General features: G+C 38.8%; 1 protein-coding gene across 1 annotated transcript in view; it reads right to left on the bottom strand.

Annotated features, from left to right (window-relative positions):
- The window catches only part of KLHL2 (kelch like family member 2), a 168,801-nt gene that overhangs the window by 18,076 nt on the left and 132,272 nt on the right, over positions 1–18,453 (bottom strand). Inside the window, exons 6-8 of the mRNA XM_069556626.1 lie at positions 12,441–12,550; positions 7,269–7,385; positions 5,414–5,563 (exon numbers count right to left, since the gene is read on the bottom strand). Coding sequence (XP_069412727.1) covers positions 5,414–5,563; positions 7,269–7,385; positions 12,441–12,550 — 377 coding nt within the window. The remainder of the gene's footprint in view (positions 1–5,413; positions 5,564–7,268; positions 7,386–12,440; positions 12,551–18,453) is intronic.

Raw genomic sequence — 18,453 nt, 5'->3', positions numbered from 1 at the left:
CTAAAATAAGTTTCTGATCCTTCAAGCAGAAGCAGTATTTAAGCCAAAAACAGCAGGCAATCAGCACTGGCAAGGCTGCAGTATGTCATAGGGCTTGCTATAAACTAGATCCCAGCTTTGTAATGACCAGGGATTAGATCTCCACAACCTAGGAGAGCAGACAAAATGAAATTTATGTTAGTGGGTAGATGAGGTGAAGAGGACAGTATGGTATTAAAAGAAAGATGGAAGAAGAAAAAAAAACACTACTGAAAAAGGAGCACTAATTAAATTTAAGTTCACAAGAGAGTACAGATTCCTAGATATCAAGTAAAGAGATCTCCATGGATGTCCCACAAATAAAACAAACAAGAGGCCAGATAATGGAGATACTAGAAATCATAACAAATGAATGAGCAGAGAATAAGTGAGGTCAACTCAATTCACCAACTATTTATTAAGTGTCTATCATCTGTGTTTAATCAGAACTGTGCTAAGGTGTTCTATATAAGAAATATAAGACATGGTCTCTATCCCTAAGAGCTTATAGATTTCACTAGGGAGACAAGATTCTAAAGTAGTTCAAGAATAATATACAATTATATATGATTATAGACATTAATTGCTATTCCTGATCAGAAAATGAAATGTAGCCATAATTTAGTGAAAACTTCCTGGAGTGGGGAGAACCTTTGGATAGATGGGATTTAGCAATCAATGTGTTTGCCTTTTAATGAATATAAATGAGCACACTTTGGATAGCTGTCAATTCAGAAGAATGTAAAAGTTAATGATGGCACAAGTAGAACACTGTAAGAACGGCAGGGACTTTTCAAGCAAAAAGTTAGATAACCACAGGAAAAAGAATATTCAAAAGAAACAAAAACTCAAACAGAAAATGGAATGATTCATAGACACAAAAAGGGGAAGTTTGCACCTTGACTGAACAATGACCTACTTGTACTTAAAACTATAGAAAGATGGATACATAGAAATCGAAGTAAGTCCTATTTCCAAAAAGAAGCTTATTCTAGTAATTTACAGGAAAGGAGAAAGAATTTTAAAGGTCTTAAAAAGATCAGATACAGCACAATTATATAAGTTTTTTTAGACCTGTCATTCCCCTAGTGTTGAATGCAAATAAATAAAAGGCAGAATTAACAAAGAAAATCTGCATTACCCTTCCTTACTATTTCTAAAGGGAAAAAATGGAGGGGGAAAAGTTGTGAAATCACAGAGGTGCAACAGACAGTAAGATCAATCCTGTATCTAGGGATCTATACAAGATCTATCTGTGCTTAAACTTTTAAACTCTGCCCACCAGTTACACAATAGCTAGAAGAGGCTTGGTTACAGTTAAAAAAAAATAATCTCTAAAGGGAATACTTTTCAAAAAATCCTTGAGAAACAAACTAGTTGAATAGATTTCATGATTCACAACTATGAATCTTATGATTTCCATGCAACAGTTCACTTCTTGTAGATCAAAAATGGGAAGGGAAAATGTGCTACTGATTACAAAGAAAGGTAGTAATATCTGTCCTTTACTCACTCAAGAGAAGTAAAATGGGTTGAGGATTTGGAACTCCGAAAATCAGAGATAGCCAGGAAAGGAAGAATGTATAAAGGGAAGACGAGAGCAGGGATATTTGTATGAGATCAAGAGACAGTGTTACTACCATCAAAAGTGTGTCATGATTCTGACATCCCAACTGTTTGTAAAAGACAGATGGTTTCACATGAGAAACATCATACTTATTATGCTAATATAAAGGAATAGAAAACTACAAAATCATGTGTATGGAAAAGTTAAATATGACATATTTAAGTAGGGAGTTAGTTACACAAAATCAAGTGAGCATCTTGAAATGTACATCAATTAAACTTTGTTCTTTCATTTTCTTCACCTATTAAATATTAGTTTAAATTGCCTCCTAAAATATCAAATTTAGATATCCTGGGTAAAATAAAGAAAAACAGACAGAAATAATATGATAGCATTTACAAGAATACAGGTTCCAAATAAAAAAAGAAGCTAACAATAACATGTGGTGTTACTGTTAACTCTGGTGGTCCAATGGTTACTGTTAACCCTGGTGGTTCAGTGGTTAAGAATCTTCATTGCAATCCAGGGGATGTGGGTTTGATCTCTGGTCAGGGAACTAAAGTCCCACATGCTGAGAAGCAACTAAGCCCGCACAACACAACTATTGACAAACAGTGGAAACAGTGACAGACTTATTTTGGGGGGCTCCAAAATTATTGTAGATACTGACCGCAGCCATGAAATTAAAAAACGCTTGCTCCTTGGAAGAAAAGTTATGACCTACCTCAACAGCATATTAAGAAGCAGAGACATTACTTTGCCAACAAAGGTCCGTCTTGTAAAGGCTATGGTTTTTCCAGTGGTCATATATGGATGTGAGAGTTGGACTATAAAGACACCTGAGTGCCGAAGAATTGATGCTTTTGAACTGTGGTGTTGGAGAAGACTCTTGAGAGTCCCTTGGACTGCAAGGAGATCCAACCAGTCCATCCTAAAGGAAATCAGTCCTGAATATTCATTGGAAGGACTGATGCTGAAGCTGAAACTCCAATAATTTGGCCATCTGATGCGAAGAACTGACTTATCTGAAAAGACCCTGACGCTGGGAAAGATTGAAGGCAGGAGGAGAAGGGGACGACAGAGGATGAGATGGTTAGATGGCATCACCGACTCAATGGACATGAGCTTGAGTAAACTCTGGTAGTTGGTGATGGACAGGGAGGCCTGGCATGCTGCAGTCCATGGAGTAACAAAGAATCGGACACAACTGAGAGACTGAACTAAACAATAACATATAGTAGCAAAACATACACAGTTTTTCATTATACTGTCCAAATCCAAGAGTGCCTTACACATTCCCAAGACGGTTTACTGAAGATACAAAACTAATGTCTGAGCTATAAAAAGATTTATCTTATGCAAATAAGTATGAGTCCACAGAATCAGAGACTAATAAGTCACTGTCATGGTAGACATATTATCTATTATTCCAGGACTGCCACCACATTTTGTCTGATGTGTCTTATTGTGATTATAATAAAATGCATCATTACTGTTAATCATGTTGCCTCATTCTTAACTATCTAGTTAGAATTAATCTTGAATATAGCCCCTCTAAAATGACAAACAGTGTTATTGTAAAAGCATCCAGTAGAAGCACTTTTCAAAAATATGTGCAGATAAATAAACTTTCAGGAGAGACTATGCAAATACAAAACTAGCAGCAGTATATCTCCCTGCTACCTGTTAGGTGTGCCGCCCTACTCTCCAGTCACCCTGAGAGAGCAGAATAGAACCTTCATGGATCAGCATACCCGCCATGAAATCAAAGCTAAAGAACTGAGAAATCCAAAGTTTAATACAGTCGGGAGGGCCATCCAAACCCATTGGCAGAGAAGAGCCTAGAGACAGTGTCAACTGAATAGATGATCACAAAAGAGAAAATAATTGACAGGATTTCACCAAGAACTCTTTAGAATGTTTTTAAAAGTAGCATGCTTATTACAGAAATTAGAAGAGAATTAGTTTTCACTCTAAAGGTTAAGGCATAGCTAAGACAGCGAAGCTAAAGATGCCAGCTAAGGAAATATACAGGTTAAGAAGAGACCTTTTAAAAAAATGAAATGTTTAAAAAGTATTAAAGATAAGACAAACCTTTTAGAAGGAAGTTAAAAAGACCAGCATAAAAGAAATAATAATTCAAATGGGCTAGGCTATAGATGGCTTTTATAAATCTGTATTTTTTGGTAAGAACAAAAACTGACACCAAACAATATGGACAGATATGAAGTAATGAAGACTTAATAGAGATGACTTCTTATAAAAGGAGGTAAAAGGTATTTGGAAAATGTAAACACTTATAAAATCAGCAGACCCAGATGGCATGCATACTAAGGTATTAAGGGAACTAGCTAATGTACTTACTGAGCCACTTACAATTATTTTTGAAAAATCTTGGAGAACTGAGGAGAGATCAGAAAATTTAAAAACGGCAAATACCAATTTTCAAAATAGGGTAGGAAGTGAGTGCCTTGCAAATATCTTTTAAGTGACAATAATTTTTACTAAAACTTTAGAATATTTTGAGAAAAGCATTCAAATTTCTAGGAGCCTATGAAATGATGAGTAACACACAGAGGGACATTAAAAAAAAAATCATGCTAAATTTGAATCTATATGATCCTAGATCTCATCAGATGCTATTTGCCAAATTACTTGTTTTTGGTTTAGATAATAAATACAATAATGTGGACTGACACTTCCTATAAATGGACTATATTGGTAAGTAAGTATTTCTAATGAGGAATCACCAGGAAGTCCATTTTAAATTAAAATATTTACTAATAATTTAGAAAAAAAGGAGGGAGTAGCACATTGGCAAAATATAATCAGTTCTAAATTGAGAACTCTTAACACTGGGCAAAACAGAAAAACACTACTAATACGGATTTGAAGCAACTAAAATGTAGACTCAAAAAATAAAAACTTTGAAAAAATACTAAATAAAATTATTAAAGTGAAAGAATATAAAAGATATAATTTAATGGAATTATAAAAATAACTAAAGATGATGTAAGAAAACAATAGGTAACAGATTAATTCTTATTTCTTAATCCATCATTGCCCCCAAACACATGAGAGCTAGAAATCAATACATAAATAAAAGTATTATATTATGTATGGATCATTTTGATCAGACCATACACAAAATGGTGCTTAAAGTGCTGGCCTCCTAGTACTATAAAGATGCACGCAGAGCAGAAGAAACTGCAAACAGAAAGACAGAAATGAGGGGTTATTTGTAAAGAAAATTTAATCAGTAAGAAATGAATGGCTTCAACTAAAAAGATAAAGATAGAATACAAACTTTCACACAGGAAATTTAGGAACACTGGAGATCTGGGAAGACATCTGGGAAATCTACACTGAAATGGCTATGTATGATGTGTGAGTGAATCATCAAACTGTGTACTGTTTGTACACAACAGACAATAGGAGGCAACAAAAGGAACAAGCTAGCATCCTTAGTTGTAAGCAATTCTGTGAAACTACTCAGTTTTCACTTATCACACAAACATGTAGCTTACAAAGAAATCTTTAGATCTACATATTCTGATTATCCTCTCTGCTGTTAGCTAGAGCTGAAGAAACTCAGAAGGGATAAATACCAGTTGCCTCTATTCCAGAAGAGCAATATCATGTGGTTTATAAAGATTAAATGAGTCAAAAAATGCCCACCCTCCACAGACAAAATCAAAAAAGAAGTTGAATTACATATACTACAATGAATTCCTGGGTACATGGAAATTCAGATGAGTAAAATAAATTAAGAGCCTCATTATGGGCCTTTCAGATGAGGTAGTAACAGGTATGAACAGCAGATCCTACTTTGGGAAGGTTCATGGGTGTCCTCAGTCGGGTCCGGACACTCTTCATTAATATACGCTGCTCTGTTGGTAGCAGATGGTACTTCATAGCTTCAATGAGGTAATCTTTGCAAGCACTGCTGTTCTTCACCAGTGCTTCTTCCTCAACCCTCTGAAAGAAGAAATCAGACTCACCCTATGAGGGGATAGCTAATTCACGTGAAAATGACAAAGAAACAAGTAAAGAAGAAGAAAAAAGAATAACTATTTTCTGGTTGAATCTAAAAGTTACAGAGGCAAGTTTATAAATATCACTAAAAAAAAATGCTTGACTATCTGGTCTGCAGAGAAAAACATATAAATAATAAAGAACTGCAATGAAAATCATATACTTCAATGTCAGTTACAGAATAATCTTTAGTAGTATTATATTCATCTATTTGTTATCTTTAAGCCAAATTAAGAAATAGTTTAAGCCACACAGTAAGAAAAATTAGAAAATTGAGATAATGAGTCCTCTAAGCAGGGGAGGTAATATTATAAAGACAAGCTTTTAAATCTTGAAATAAAATATCCAGTAAAGTGATTCAAAATACTTTATAACAATGTGCCTATACCACAAATAAATCTTGTCCCTCCTATCCCTATCCTCAAATGCAGGATAGGTTTCTTGTTTTTTTTTCTGTTCATTTTCTTAAAGGTGGAGTACAAGTGATATATGACAACAAGTAAACAAGCTTCAAACAATTCTTAAATGTTCAGATCTAATGCTAATAAAGAAATGTTTCTTCATATTGATAAATAGCAGAAACCAACACAACACTGTAAAGCAATTATCCTCCAGTTAAAAACAAATAATTAAAAAAAAAGTTTCACTGGATGGCTTCAATTATAAATTAAAATGTTCTAATGAGGTGGATGAAACTGGAGCCGATTATACAGAGTGACGTAAGCCAGAAAGAAAAACACCAATACAGTGTACTAACACATATATATGGAATTTAGAAAGATGATAATGATAACCCTGTATGCGAGACAGCAAAAGAGACACAGATGTAGAGAACAGACTTTTGGACTCTGTGGGAGAGGGAGAGGGTGGGATGATTTGGGAGAATGGCATTGAAACATGCATACTATCATGTAAGAAACGAATCACCAGTCTAGGTTCAATACAGGATACAGCATGCTTGGGGCTGGTGCATTGGGATGACCCAGAGAGATGATATGGGTAGGGTGGTGGGAGGGAGGTTCAGGATTGGGAACTCATGTACACCTGTGGCGGAGTCATGTCAACGTATGGCAAAACCAATACAGTATTGTAAAGTAAAAAAAATAAATAAATAAATAAAAAATAAAGAGAAAAAAAAAGTAGCTTAATAACTGAGAAAAAAATTAAAAAAAATAAATTAAAATGTTGAAATGATCCTAGTATAAAGGAATGCTAATAATAAAACAGTAAATTTAAAATTGCTCAGAGACTACTAAAAATCCATTTATTGCTATTTGTTTCAAATAACCCGGTTTTCTTCAGCTTAGAATTCCATTCTATTCCATTCCATTCACTAATTAGAGAAGGCTAACAGAAGGAAGGCAAAACAGATGCAGAAATGACACAGAACTACAGATGCGGTTTCTGCATGTACTTACATCACCACAAACAATGCTTTCACAAGTTCCAGTACCTGCTTATGCAAATCAGACACTGGGGAGAAGCAAACTTTAAGACTGGGAAGTAGCCCAAGAGGTAGCAGTTGCCGAGGACATGAGGTATATTTACTGCCCTATGCCCGGTCACCACTCTGTAACGAGAATCTACACACTGTTGCCCCAGTGACATGGTGCTAGTGCATACTTATGTGTTCTGCAAATACTTTTACCTGAACTAAATATTCCCGAGGAAGCAAAGGTAACCGTACATGTTCCATCAGCCGAGCCATAAATTCTTGCCTCACATCCTTGTCATGATTCACCCAAGCTATTACTGCTTCAAATACCTTGCAGAGAATATGAGGGAAAGAAAAGTAATGAGTTATATACCAAGGTATCTGAATAAAATACAAGGAGATTACATTTTATATAACACTCATGCTAAGACACCCAAGTTTTATCCACGGTTGAAGTTTTTCAAATCACGACTATGCTGTTGTTTCCAGCTACTCAGTTGTGTCCAACTCTTCGTGAACCCATGGACTGCAGCACGTCCTTCGCGATCTCCCCAGGTGTAAGCTGCAGGGCCAGTCTAGGCGAAGAAGTTCAGTGTGGAACCTGTTAAACTTTGCTCAAACTCATGTCCATTGAGTCGGTGATGCCATCCAACCATCTCATTCTCTGTCATCCTCTTCTTCTCCTGCCTTCAATCTTTCCCAGTATCAGGATCTTTTCCAGTGAGCTGGCTCTTCACATCAGGTGGATGGCCAAAATACTGGTGCTTCAGCATCAGTCCTTCCAATGGAATATTCAGGGTTGATTTCCTTTAGGATTGAATGGTTTGATCTCCTTGCGCTCCAAGGGACTCTTAAATCTTCTCCAACACCACAATTAGAAAGTATCACTTCCTTGATGCTCAGCTTTCCTTATGGTCCAACTCTCACATCCATACATGACTGCTGAAAAAACCATAGCCTTGTCTAGATGGACCTTTGTCCACAAAGTAATATCTCTGTTTTTTAATACGCTGTCTAGGTTTATCATAGCTTTCCTTCCAAGGAGCAAGCATCTTTTAATTTCATGTTTGCAGTCACTGTCTGCAGTGATTTTGGAGCCCAAGAAAATGAAATGTCACTGTTTTCTCTTCTTCCCCATCTGTTTCCCATGAAATGATGGGAATGGATGCCATGATTTTAGTTTTATGAATGCTGAGTTTTAAGCCAGCTTTTTCACTCTAGCACCACTTTATCCACGCAGCCACTGATGGACATTCAAGTTGTTTCCACGTCTTGGTTATAGTAAAAAATGCTACAGGCAAAGGGGAATGTAGATATTCCAAGACTGTTTTCATTTCCTTTGGATATACACTCAGAAGTGGGGCAGCTAGATCATATGGTAGATCTACTTTTAATTAAATATGTACTTTAATAAGTATGTTTAGTACTTTTACATATTTAGTGAGTACTTTTTGCTGGGTATTTACTATGTATTTCACCAAGTACATTATCTAATCTTCTTGAACTTCAGTGACAGAGGTGAAAATTTGAAGATATATGATCTAATTCATTGTTGACAACCTTTCCAAACTGAACTTGGTTCTACTAGATTAAAATCTAAAGTCCCTTTTGAATAAAGCACCCAAAATAATAAAGCAAAGTGATACCTGGAATAACAATCATCTACTCTTAGCATTTTTGGCTTTTACTCTGGGTTTGCAAAATGCTGGACCACATACTTCCAAATAATCTGCAGAACAGATTAACTTTCTTTCATCATAATACTAGAATATATTAAATGTGATATTTAAAATCTTAAAAATCTAAATAATAAGGACATTAAACATATACCTATGAGAAAGTTAATGAGCTATTAAGAAGATGGTATTTAACCACATAATTTCCTTCCAGATTGATGAGAATATAACACAATAATCTTTAAAGGGTTATAGAAAATGTTTGATGATATGTAAATGAATAACTCAGAGAAGGCAACGGCACCCCACTCCAGCACTCTTGCCTGGAAAATCCCATGGACAGAGGAGCCTGGTAGGCTGCAGTCCATAGGGTCGCTAGGAGTCGGACACGACTGAGCGACTTCACTTTTATTTTTCACTCTCATGCACTGGAGAAGGAAATGGCAATCCACTCCAGTGTTCTTGCCTGGAGAATCCCAGGGATGGGGGAGCCTGGTGGGCTGCCGTCTATGGGGTTGTACAGAGTCGGACACGACTGAGGCGACTTAGCAGCAGCAGCAGCAGCAGCAAATTAATAACTGGGGAGCAAAAATTAGGTTATTGTACTGCAAGTACAGAGCAAGACACTAAAAATAATCTACACTACAATTAACATGCCTCTTCAATTCATTCAGTCCACAAGTACCTTTATGTGCCAGATGCTAGAGATTAAGAGGGTCCTGCCAATTTTATTGCTATTTCTTGGTTCTGCTCTCTCTTCTCCACCTCTCTTTCTACAACCTTACACCAACCAGATCTTACTGCACACTGGTAACTTCAGCATCCTCCCATCTGATCCTCACCCAACTTCTGATCTATTATGCATATCACCATTTTAGAGCTAGTCTCTAAAAATGGTCCCTAGTAAAACCATTTCTCTAGAATCCACACCTTATATAGTAACCTCACACACAGGAATCTAAGTTGGCCCTGAGAAACCAACAGGGAAGGTTGTGGAGGCAGTATTATGGAGTCATATTTGTTCTGGTGTCTTAAAATCCTCCTGTTAAGGGGAAGCCAGATGCTGGTGGTGAGATGCCATGAGAGACCCAAGCCAGTTACAAAGAATAAGTGGGTGGGATAAAACCAGCCAACAATTGGCCCAAGAGCCAGACAAGTGAGTGAAGGAACTATCCTGGGTGTTCCAGACACACAAGATGCCATGTGCAAAGGGACTGAAGCCTCAGGTACGTGGCTCCAGTTAGAACCATGCCACCTGTCAAGCCAATCCAGCTGAAGCCCCAGGCCCTGAAGAGCACAGACAAACTGTCCCCATGTGCCCTGGATGAATTTTGTTCGCAGATCGTGAGCCTAAGAAAATGGTTGGTGAGGTTGTTATGTAGTAGTAGAAAACCAGAATAGTATCCATGACATGTCTGCTGCTAAGTTGCTTCAGTCGTGTCCGACTCTGTGCGACCCCATAGACGGCAGCCCACCAGGCTCCCCCGTCCGTGGGATTCTCCAGGCAAGAACGCTGGAGTGGGTTGCCATTTCCTTCTCCAATGTATCAAAGTGAAAAGTCAAAGTGAAGTCACTCAGTCGTGTCTGACTCTTTGCAACTCCATGGAGTGCAATCTACCAGGCTCTTCCGCCTATGGGATTTTCCAGGTGAGAGTACTGGAATGGGTTGCCATCTCCTTCTCTGATGACCTGTCTACAGGGTAGGTATTATGGTATTCTCCTACTGCTAAGAACTCTTCAGATGTTCTTTATCACCAGGATAAAGTCAATTTTCTTTAACAAGTCTCAGGAAGTATTTTATGTCGTTTCCCATCTTGTCTCCAGCCACTGTGCTACACACACACACTCTGTGCCTACACACACACACACACACACACACACACACTTTCTGTGCCTACACACACACTCTCTGTGCCTACACGCACACTCTCTGTGCCGACACACACACACAAAATCTGTGCCCACACGTGCCTACACACACACACACACACTCTGTGCCCACACACACATACAAACTCTGTGCCCACACACATACTCTTCGTCTACACACACACTCTCTGTGCCCACACACACACTGTGCCTACACATACACACACTGTCTGTGCTACACACACACACTCTGTGCAAACACACACATACAAACTCTGTGCCCACACACACACTCTCTGTGCCTACACACACATACTCTGTATTGCATGTGCACTATGCTGCTGATGCTGCTAAGTTGCTTCAGTCGTGTCTGACCCTGTGCGACCCCAGAGATGGCAGCCCACAGGCTCCCCAGTCCCTGGGATTCTCTAGGCAAGAACAATGGAGTGGGTTGCCATTTCCTTCTCCAATGCATGAAAGTGAAAAGTGAAAGTGAAGTCGCTCAGTCGTGTCCAACTCTTTGCAGCCCACCAGGCTCCTCCATCCATGAGATTTCCCAGGCAAGAGTACTGGAGTGGGGTGCCATCGCCTTCTCTAGTATAGGCACTACAGTATAAACTATAAAGATACACGATAAACTCTAGTCTTAAAAACCAACCAAATGCAATCATTCTTTCACATCTCTTTATATTTACATATTCTGTTCCCTCTACCTGGGCTGCCCTTTTCACTCCTACCCATCCTGTTTCCCTGGAAAACTCATACTCACTTTAAAAAAACTTGGATCATACACTGGAGTCATGCTAAATGCCAATCTCTATCCAAGGAATGATTACATGCTCCTATTGGATCCTCTACAGCATTCTGTGATCATTTATTACCTCACTGGTTGTTCTGCTGGTCATAACTAAAAATTTTATGTTGTCAACCTTCTTATATCCAGAATTCCATAGCAATATCTGGTACACAGGAGAAACTCAACACACATCTATTAAACATGAATAGTAGTGTCTTCCTCTATACTTCTGGGATGTTAAAAGATACATTTCATGACATTCACGTATTTTTTCATTTGGTAACTATTATGAGAAATGTGTCTTGCCCCCAAGCAGGATGAATATCCTTGAGGAAGAGAACTAAAGTTTATACAACAAAGCATAAAAAAGAAAAACTAAAGTTTCACTTCTTCTAAACACAGCCTGTGCATAAACTTTTGTGCCCTGATTTGCACAAGGTATAAAATCTATCCAAAGAATCAAAGCCACTGAGAAGCTTCTCTCTCCACTGATATGAAAGGTGCAGGTGGCTGACAGAGGCAACTTCAAATTTGAAGAGACAGGCTATACACAGACAAAGGAACTGCACATGGCTCTGGAAGTGGGGGAGGAAAACACAGGGAGAATATTGTGTAAACTGCAGGGCCCAGTCTAAAGGAAGAAGCTCAGTGTGGAACCAGTTAAGCTTTGCCATCTGGGTATCTTCCAACTCACAGATGATGAAATCAGTTTGATTTAAGAATATTATGTTTTAGATCACAATTCTTCCAGGTATCTATCTAAGCTGTGAGAAGAAATCCAGTTCCCAAAATGTCCTTTGTTTCAGACAGTTTAATGTGTGCAAGCTCTTACTGTTGTGTCCAGTACAAAACTTCAGTGTCTAAACAGTTAGGGAAGCTCCTATGGAATGAGAAGACAGTCATTTACACAACCAACAAGTCAATTAACTGAGTTTCTTAACTTCTGATCAAAGATAACTGGCTGTCACAAAACAAAGCAAAAAATAAAAAATAAAAGGAAAAACAGTATATCACTGTACACCAGAAAAAGAAAAATACACGTACCTTCTCTTCTGAAGAAATGGTAAGTTTGTCACTTGAGATTAGGCTGCACACTTGTTCAATGCCAAGGTTGAGAAATTCTTCACTGAGGACGACATCTGCAAAATGTTGTTCTGTTTGGAGGTTACAAAGAGAATCGATTCTATTATCATAGTTTCAAACTACTTAGAAAAGAAGAGGGTTTTCTTAATCTAACCTATGAATGAGAAAACCAAGTATATTTTGTAAGTGAGGACTAGTAATTAGTAACGACTCAAACAAACTCAGTGGCAGCCCAGGCAGGAAGTCTACCTGACTGTACACTCAGATGGACTACTTTTATTTTATTAGGGGGTATTTTAGAGTTAAACATCTATTCCTTATGTGTTAATAAGACTATCAGTATTGAATTTGTAAAACCTTTTGTAAAATCAGATAAACAGCATGATGCATTACACATTTGAATGTATTATGTAAAATATCAGAGGTCTTCAGAACATAATGATGTAAGGAGAGGAAGCTGCTTTATTTAAAAACTGAAGACTAAACTAAACAAACATATCTTAAAAGCTGATCAGTCTGAATATATGAGCATTATTTAAAAAAACAGAATTGGTTTATGATATAGATAGCTCTGGGCTATCCTGGTGACTCAGATGGTGAACAGTCTGACTGCAATGCAAGGGACCCAGGTTAGATTCCTGGGTTGGGAAGATCCCCTGGAGAAGGGCATGGCAAGCCATTCCAGTATTCTTGCCTAGAGAATCCCATGGACAGAGGAGCCTGGCAGGCTACAGTCTATGGGGTTGAAAGAGTCAGATAAAACAGAGTGATTAGTTTCCTTTGTTGTACAGAAGTTTTTAATTTTAATTAGATCCCATTTGTTTATTTTTGCTTTTATTTCCAGTATTCTGGGAGATGGGTCATAGAGGATCCTGCTGTGATATATGTCTGAGAGTGTTTTGCCTATGTTCTCCTCTAGGAGTTTTATAGTTTCTGGTCTTACATTTAGATCTTTAATCCATTTTGGTTTATTTTTGTGTATGGTGTTAAAAAGTGTTCTAGTTTCATTCTTTTACAGGTGGTTGACCAGTTTTCCAAGCACCACTTGTTAAAGAGATTGTCTTTAATCCATTGTATATTCTTGCCTCCTTTGTCAAAGATAAGGTGTCCATAGGTGCATGGATTTATCTCTGGGCTTTCTATTTTGTTCCACTGATCCATACTTCTCTCTTTGTGCCAGTACCATACTGTCTTGATGACTGTGGCTTTGTAGTAGAGCCTGAAGTCAGGCAGGTTGATTCCTCCAGTTCCATTCTTCTTTCTCAAGATTGCTGTGGCTATTCGAGGTTTTTTGTATTTCCATACAAATTGTGAAATTATTTGTTCTAGCTCTGTGAAAAAACCGCTGGTAGCTTGATAGGGATTGCACTGAATCTGTAGATTGCTTTGGGTAGTATACTCATTTTCACTATATTGATTCTTCCGACCCATGAACACGATATATTTCTCCATCTATTAGTGTCCTCTTTGATTTCTTTCACCAGTGTTTTATAGTTTTCTATATATAGGTCTTTAGTTTCTTTAGGTAGATATATTCCTAAGTAGTTTATTCTTTTTGGTTGCAATGGTGAATGGAATTGTTTCCTTGATTTCTTTTTCTACTTTCTCATTATTAGTGTATAGGAATGCAAGGGATTTCTGTGTGTTGATTTTATATCCTGCAACTTTACTATATTCATTGCTTAGCTCTAGTAATTTTCTGGTGGAGTCTTCAGGGTTTTCTATGTAGAGGATCATGTCATCTGCAAACAATGAGAGTTTTACTTCTTCTTTTCCTATTTGGATTCCTTTTATTTCTTTTTCTGCTCTGATTGCTATGGCCAAGACTTCCAGAACTATGTTGAATAGTAGCGGTGAAAGTGGGCACCCTTGTCTTGTTCCTGACTTTAGGGGAAATGCTTTCAATTTTTCACCATTGAGGATAATGTTTGCTGAGGGTTTGTCATATATAGCTTTTATTATGTTGAAGTATGTTCCTTCTATTCCTGCTTTCTAGAGAGTTTTTAATCATAAATAGATGTTGAATTTTGTCAAAGGCCTTCTCTGCATCTATTGAGATAATCAGATGGCTTTTACTTTTTCAGTTTGTAATGTGGTAAATTACATTGATTGATTTGCAGATACTGAAGAATCCTTGCATCCCTGGGATAAAGCCCACTTGGTGATGGTGTATGATCTTGTTAATGTGTTGTTGGATTCTGATTGTTAGAATTTTGTTAAGGATTTTTGCATCTATGTTCATCAGTGATATTGGCCTGACCCAGCAATCCCACTGCTGGGCATACACACCAAGGAAACCAGAATTGAAAGAGACACGTGTACCCCAATGTTCATCACAGCATTGTTTATAATAGCCAGGACATAGAAGCAATCTAGATGTCCATCAGCAGATGAATGGATAAGAAAGCTGTGGTACATATACACAATGGAGTATTACTCAGCCATTAAAAAGAATACATTTGAATCAGTTCTAATGAGGTGGATGAAACTGGAGCTGATTATACAGAGTGAAGTAAGCCAGAAAGAAAAACACCAATACAGTATACTAACACATATATATGGAACTTGGAAAGATCATAATGATAACCCTGTATGCGAGACAGCAAAAGAGACACAGATGTAGAGAACAGACTTTTGGACTCTGTAGGAGAGGGAGAGGGTGGGATGATTTGGGAGAATGGCATTGAAACATGCATACTATCATGTAAGAAACGAATCACCAGCCTAGGTTTGATACAGGATACAGCATGCTTGGGGCTGGTGCATTGGGATGACCCAGAGAGATGATATGGGGAGGGTAGTGGGAGGGGGGGTTCAGGATTGGGAACTCATGTACACCTGTGGTGGATTCATGTCAATGTATGGCAAAACCAATACAGTATTGTAAAGTAAAATTTTAAAAAACAAAAACAACAAAAAAACAAGCTATTTACAATAAGCAAAAAACCCCCCAAAAAACAGTGACTAACACTTTCTCTTTTACTTTCATAGATAGCTCTGAATACTATGTAAGCAACTTATTTGGGGATCAAGTTATATACTATTTTATACCCTCAACTCCCTTCCAGAAACCAGTGAGATTAACAATTCTTTAAAAATCTAACAAACAAACAAACAAACAAAAAACAAACCCAAACAAAAAACACCTTTCTTTGATTTCACAAATATACTCATTCCTCCAAAGGGGAAGAGAGGACTATTAACACAATCACTAACTTAAAAACTTAAAAGTAAATAAATAAATGAATAATCATTTACAAAGTATCCCTTCCTCCATACCCAGCTCTCATTTTAAAGTGTGAATTCACAAGGAAATGTGGTTTTCAAATCCCAGCTCTGCCATGTGCTAGCTTGTAAAACCCGGGCATGTTTTGTAATTTCTCTAAATCTTGGCTTCCTCAACTGTAAAATGGGGATAATAAAAATACCTTACATAAGAAAGACTCCTGTGAGAATTAAATATCTCAATAGCTTATAAATAAGCATCTATAAAAGAAATGGCAACCCACTCCAGTATTCTTGCCTGGACGATTCCATGGACAGAGAAGCCTGGCTGGGCTACACACAGTCAAAGGGATAGCAAAGAGTCAGATAACAACTGAGCATGCACACATGCACATGGTAAACGGTAAAGATTCAATTATACTATATTGTGATACCTATGTTCTAAAGTAAAAATCTGCCTGGAATTGTAGGTATTTTCTAGGTCTTTACAATTAATTGTATTCTACTAGCAATTTATTTCAAAGGTTTTTTTTTTTTTTAAAGATTCAAGTACATGTTTTAACATACCATAAAAATGAATAGTTGGCTCCCTTGTAGAAAACACAAGGCAAACCATGTCCCCAAGACTGAAGACATCAAAAGGAGAATACAGGGAAATGCAGTTGACTGGAGCAGAGACTCACAAGTGGAAACCGTATGGGAACTGGTGCAAGTGTAGGAAAATCTCAGTGTGGAGATTTAAGCGTTAAAAACTCCATGGGGACCCAGTCACAGTGGTATTCTACAATCCTGGGAGATTTCCTCCAGAAGCTCAAACATGTTTCCACAGTAAATATGAGACAAGAACCCCCTGCAGCTTCTGTAGGGCGAGGAGAAATGAAACAATTTTGAAATACCCAAATATATTGATGCCGGGAGGGATTGGGGGCAGGAGGAGAAGGGGACGACAGAGGATGAGATGGCTGGATGGTTTCACTGACTCGATGGACATGAGTCTGAGTGAACTCCGGGAGTTGGTGATGGACAGGGAGGCCTGGTATGCTGCGATTCATGGGGTCGCAAAGTCAGAGATGACTGAGCGACTGAACTGAACTGTGTTCTTAATGTTACCAAATCGCCAAGTCTGTGTGTCTGATGCACAGAGAGACCTATCAATAATAAAACATTAAGAGTCTGGAACTAAGAAAGGTTTATTACAGATTCATACAGGGAGATGGGTGGCTCACACCCTAAGAACCACAAAGTTATTGAAAGCTTTTAGCAAGCCTCTTTAAAAGCAAAAATTGAGGGATAGGAAGTTAGTTGTCGCAAACTTCCTGGTGTCAGATCCTTTGCTCTTGAGGTCAGGTCATGGTCCGGTAACGATTTTCCTGTAAATCTCTACCAAACGAATGTTATTTGTTTATTGTTAACAGAATAATGTTACTCTGTCCTGACAAGAAAGGGCAAAGTCCCAAGGCACAACTTTCACCCTCTGAGGTCCCAGTCCTGGCTAAGAGGAGGCAGACAGAGCTCAGCTATAGCTCCTCACGGCCAGGTTCCCCACTCTGCCCACCTGTCACCCCTGAGGGAGCCGGGCATCCAACCCAACTGGCCCTCAGTCTCCTCAGGCTGCCCAAGTAGGGGAGACCAGGTCTCACAGACTGTGACCCAGACAAACAGGCACTGCTATTAGGTCACAGACAGGTTCACTGCTGCCTCAAGGCCTGGGCCTCGGCATGGAGGGCTTGAGTGAGGGCTCTGGAGCCCTGCAAGACAGAGTGTCCAGCCTGCTCCCTGGGCCCGCCAGCTCACCAGTTGGCCCAAGGCTGGGTTAGCTGGAGGGCCTCCAGGAGAAGGCCTGAATCTTCCTCTTACCTCACTCTCCACCTAATGACCACCACACCATTGACCCTGGCTGAATCGCTTCCCTAATGGTCCCTCACTGACAGTTCCTTGTGGGCAGGGCCCACTGTGGTGCTGACCAATAGCTGGGCAGGATAGTTGGTTGCTTGGGGTGGGGAGGGGGCAGTGAGGCGGCACCAACCAATGGCTGAGTAAGACTTGTTGCCTAGTAACAGGGTGGGGAATAATGATGCACAGTAATGGCTGCCTGCTAAGGCCTGTGCTCATTCTGATGTGTTACATTAACAAGATCTGCCCTCAGGAGTATCTAGTTAACCAGAGCCTAACTGATTGAAGTTAGAGAAACACCCAACTCCAGCCTACTCTGTCCAACCAGTTCCACCTAGGAGGGAGAAAGAAACCAGAAAAACATTTGTGAAGCTCAGTCCAGAGCCATAAGCTCACTAACAAACCCTTCTAGTCATATATAGAAGGGTTCTTTCCCCACATCTCACTGCCAGATCTCTAAAGGCCTGTTTATAGCAGTTCACTGGGTGTTATCACATATGGCTATCAGGAAAAGAATTATGAGGCATTCCAAAAGGCAAAAGACACAACTTGAAGAGACAGACCAAGCATCAGAACCAGATATGGCAGGGATGCTGCATTTATCAAACTGGGAACTTAAAACACAATTTAACAACTATGATAAATTCAGGGTTTCCCTGGTGGTTCAGATGGTAAAGAGTCTGCCTGCAATGCAAGAGACCTGGGTTCAATCCTTGGGTTGGGAAGATCACCTGGAGAAGGAAATGGCAACCCACGCTAGTATTCTTGCCTGGACAACTCAATGGACAGAGAAGCCTGGCGAGCTACAGTCCATGGAGTCTCAAGAGCTGGACACGACTGAGTGACTAACACTTTA

The sequence above is a fragment of the Ovis canadensis genome, chromosome 17 (genome assembly GCF_042477335.2).
Source record: "Ovis canadensis isolate MfBH-ARS-UI-01 breed Bighorn chromosome 17, ARS-UI_OviCan_v2, whole genome shotgun sequence".
Lineage (NCBI taxonomy): Eukaryota > Metazoa > Chordata > Mammalia > Artiodactyla > Bovidae > Ovis > Ovis canadensis.
The sequence above is the reverse complement of the archived record's forward strand: the minus strand, read 5'-3'. Positions and strand labels throughout refer to the sequence as shown.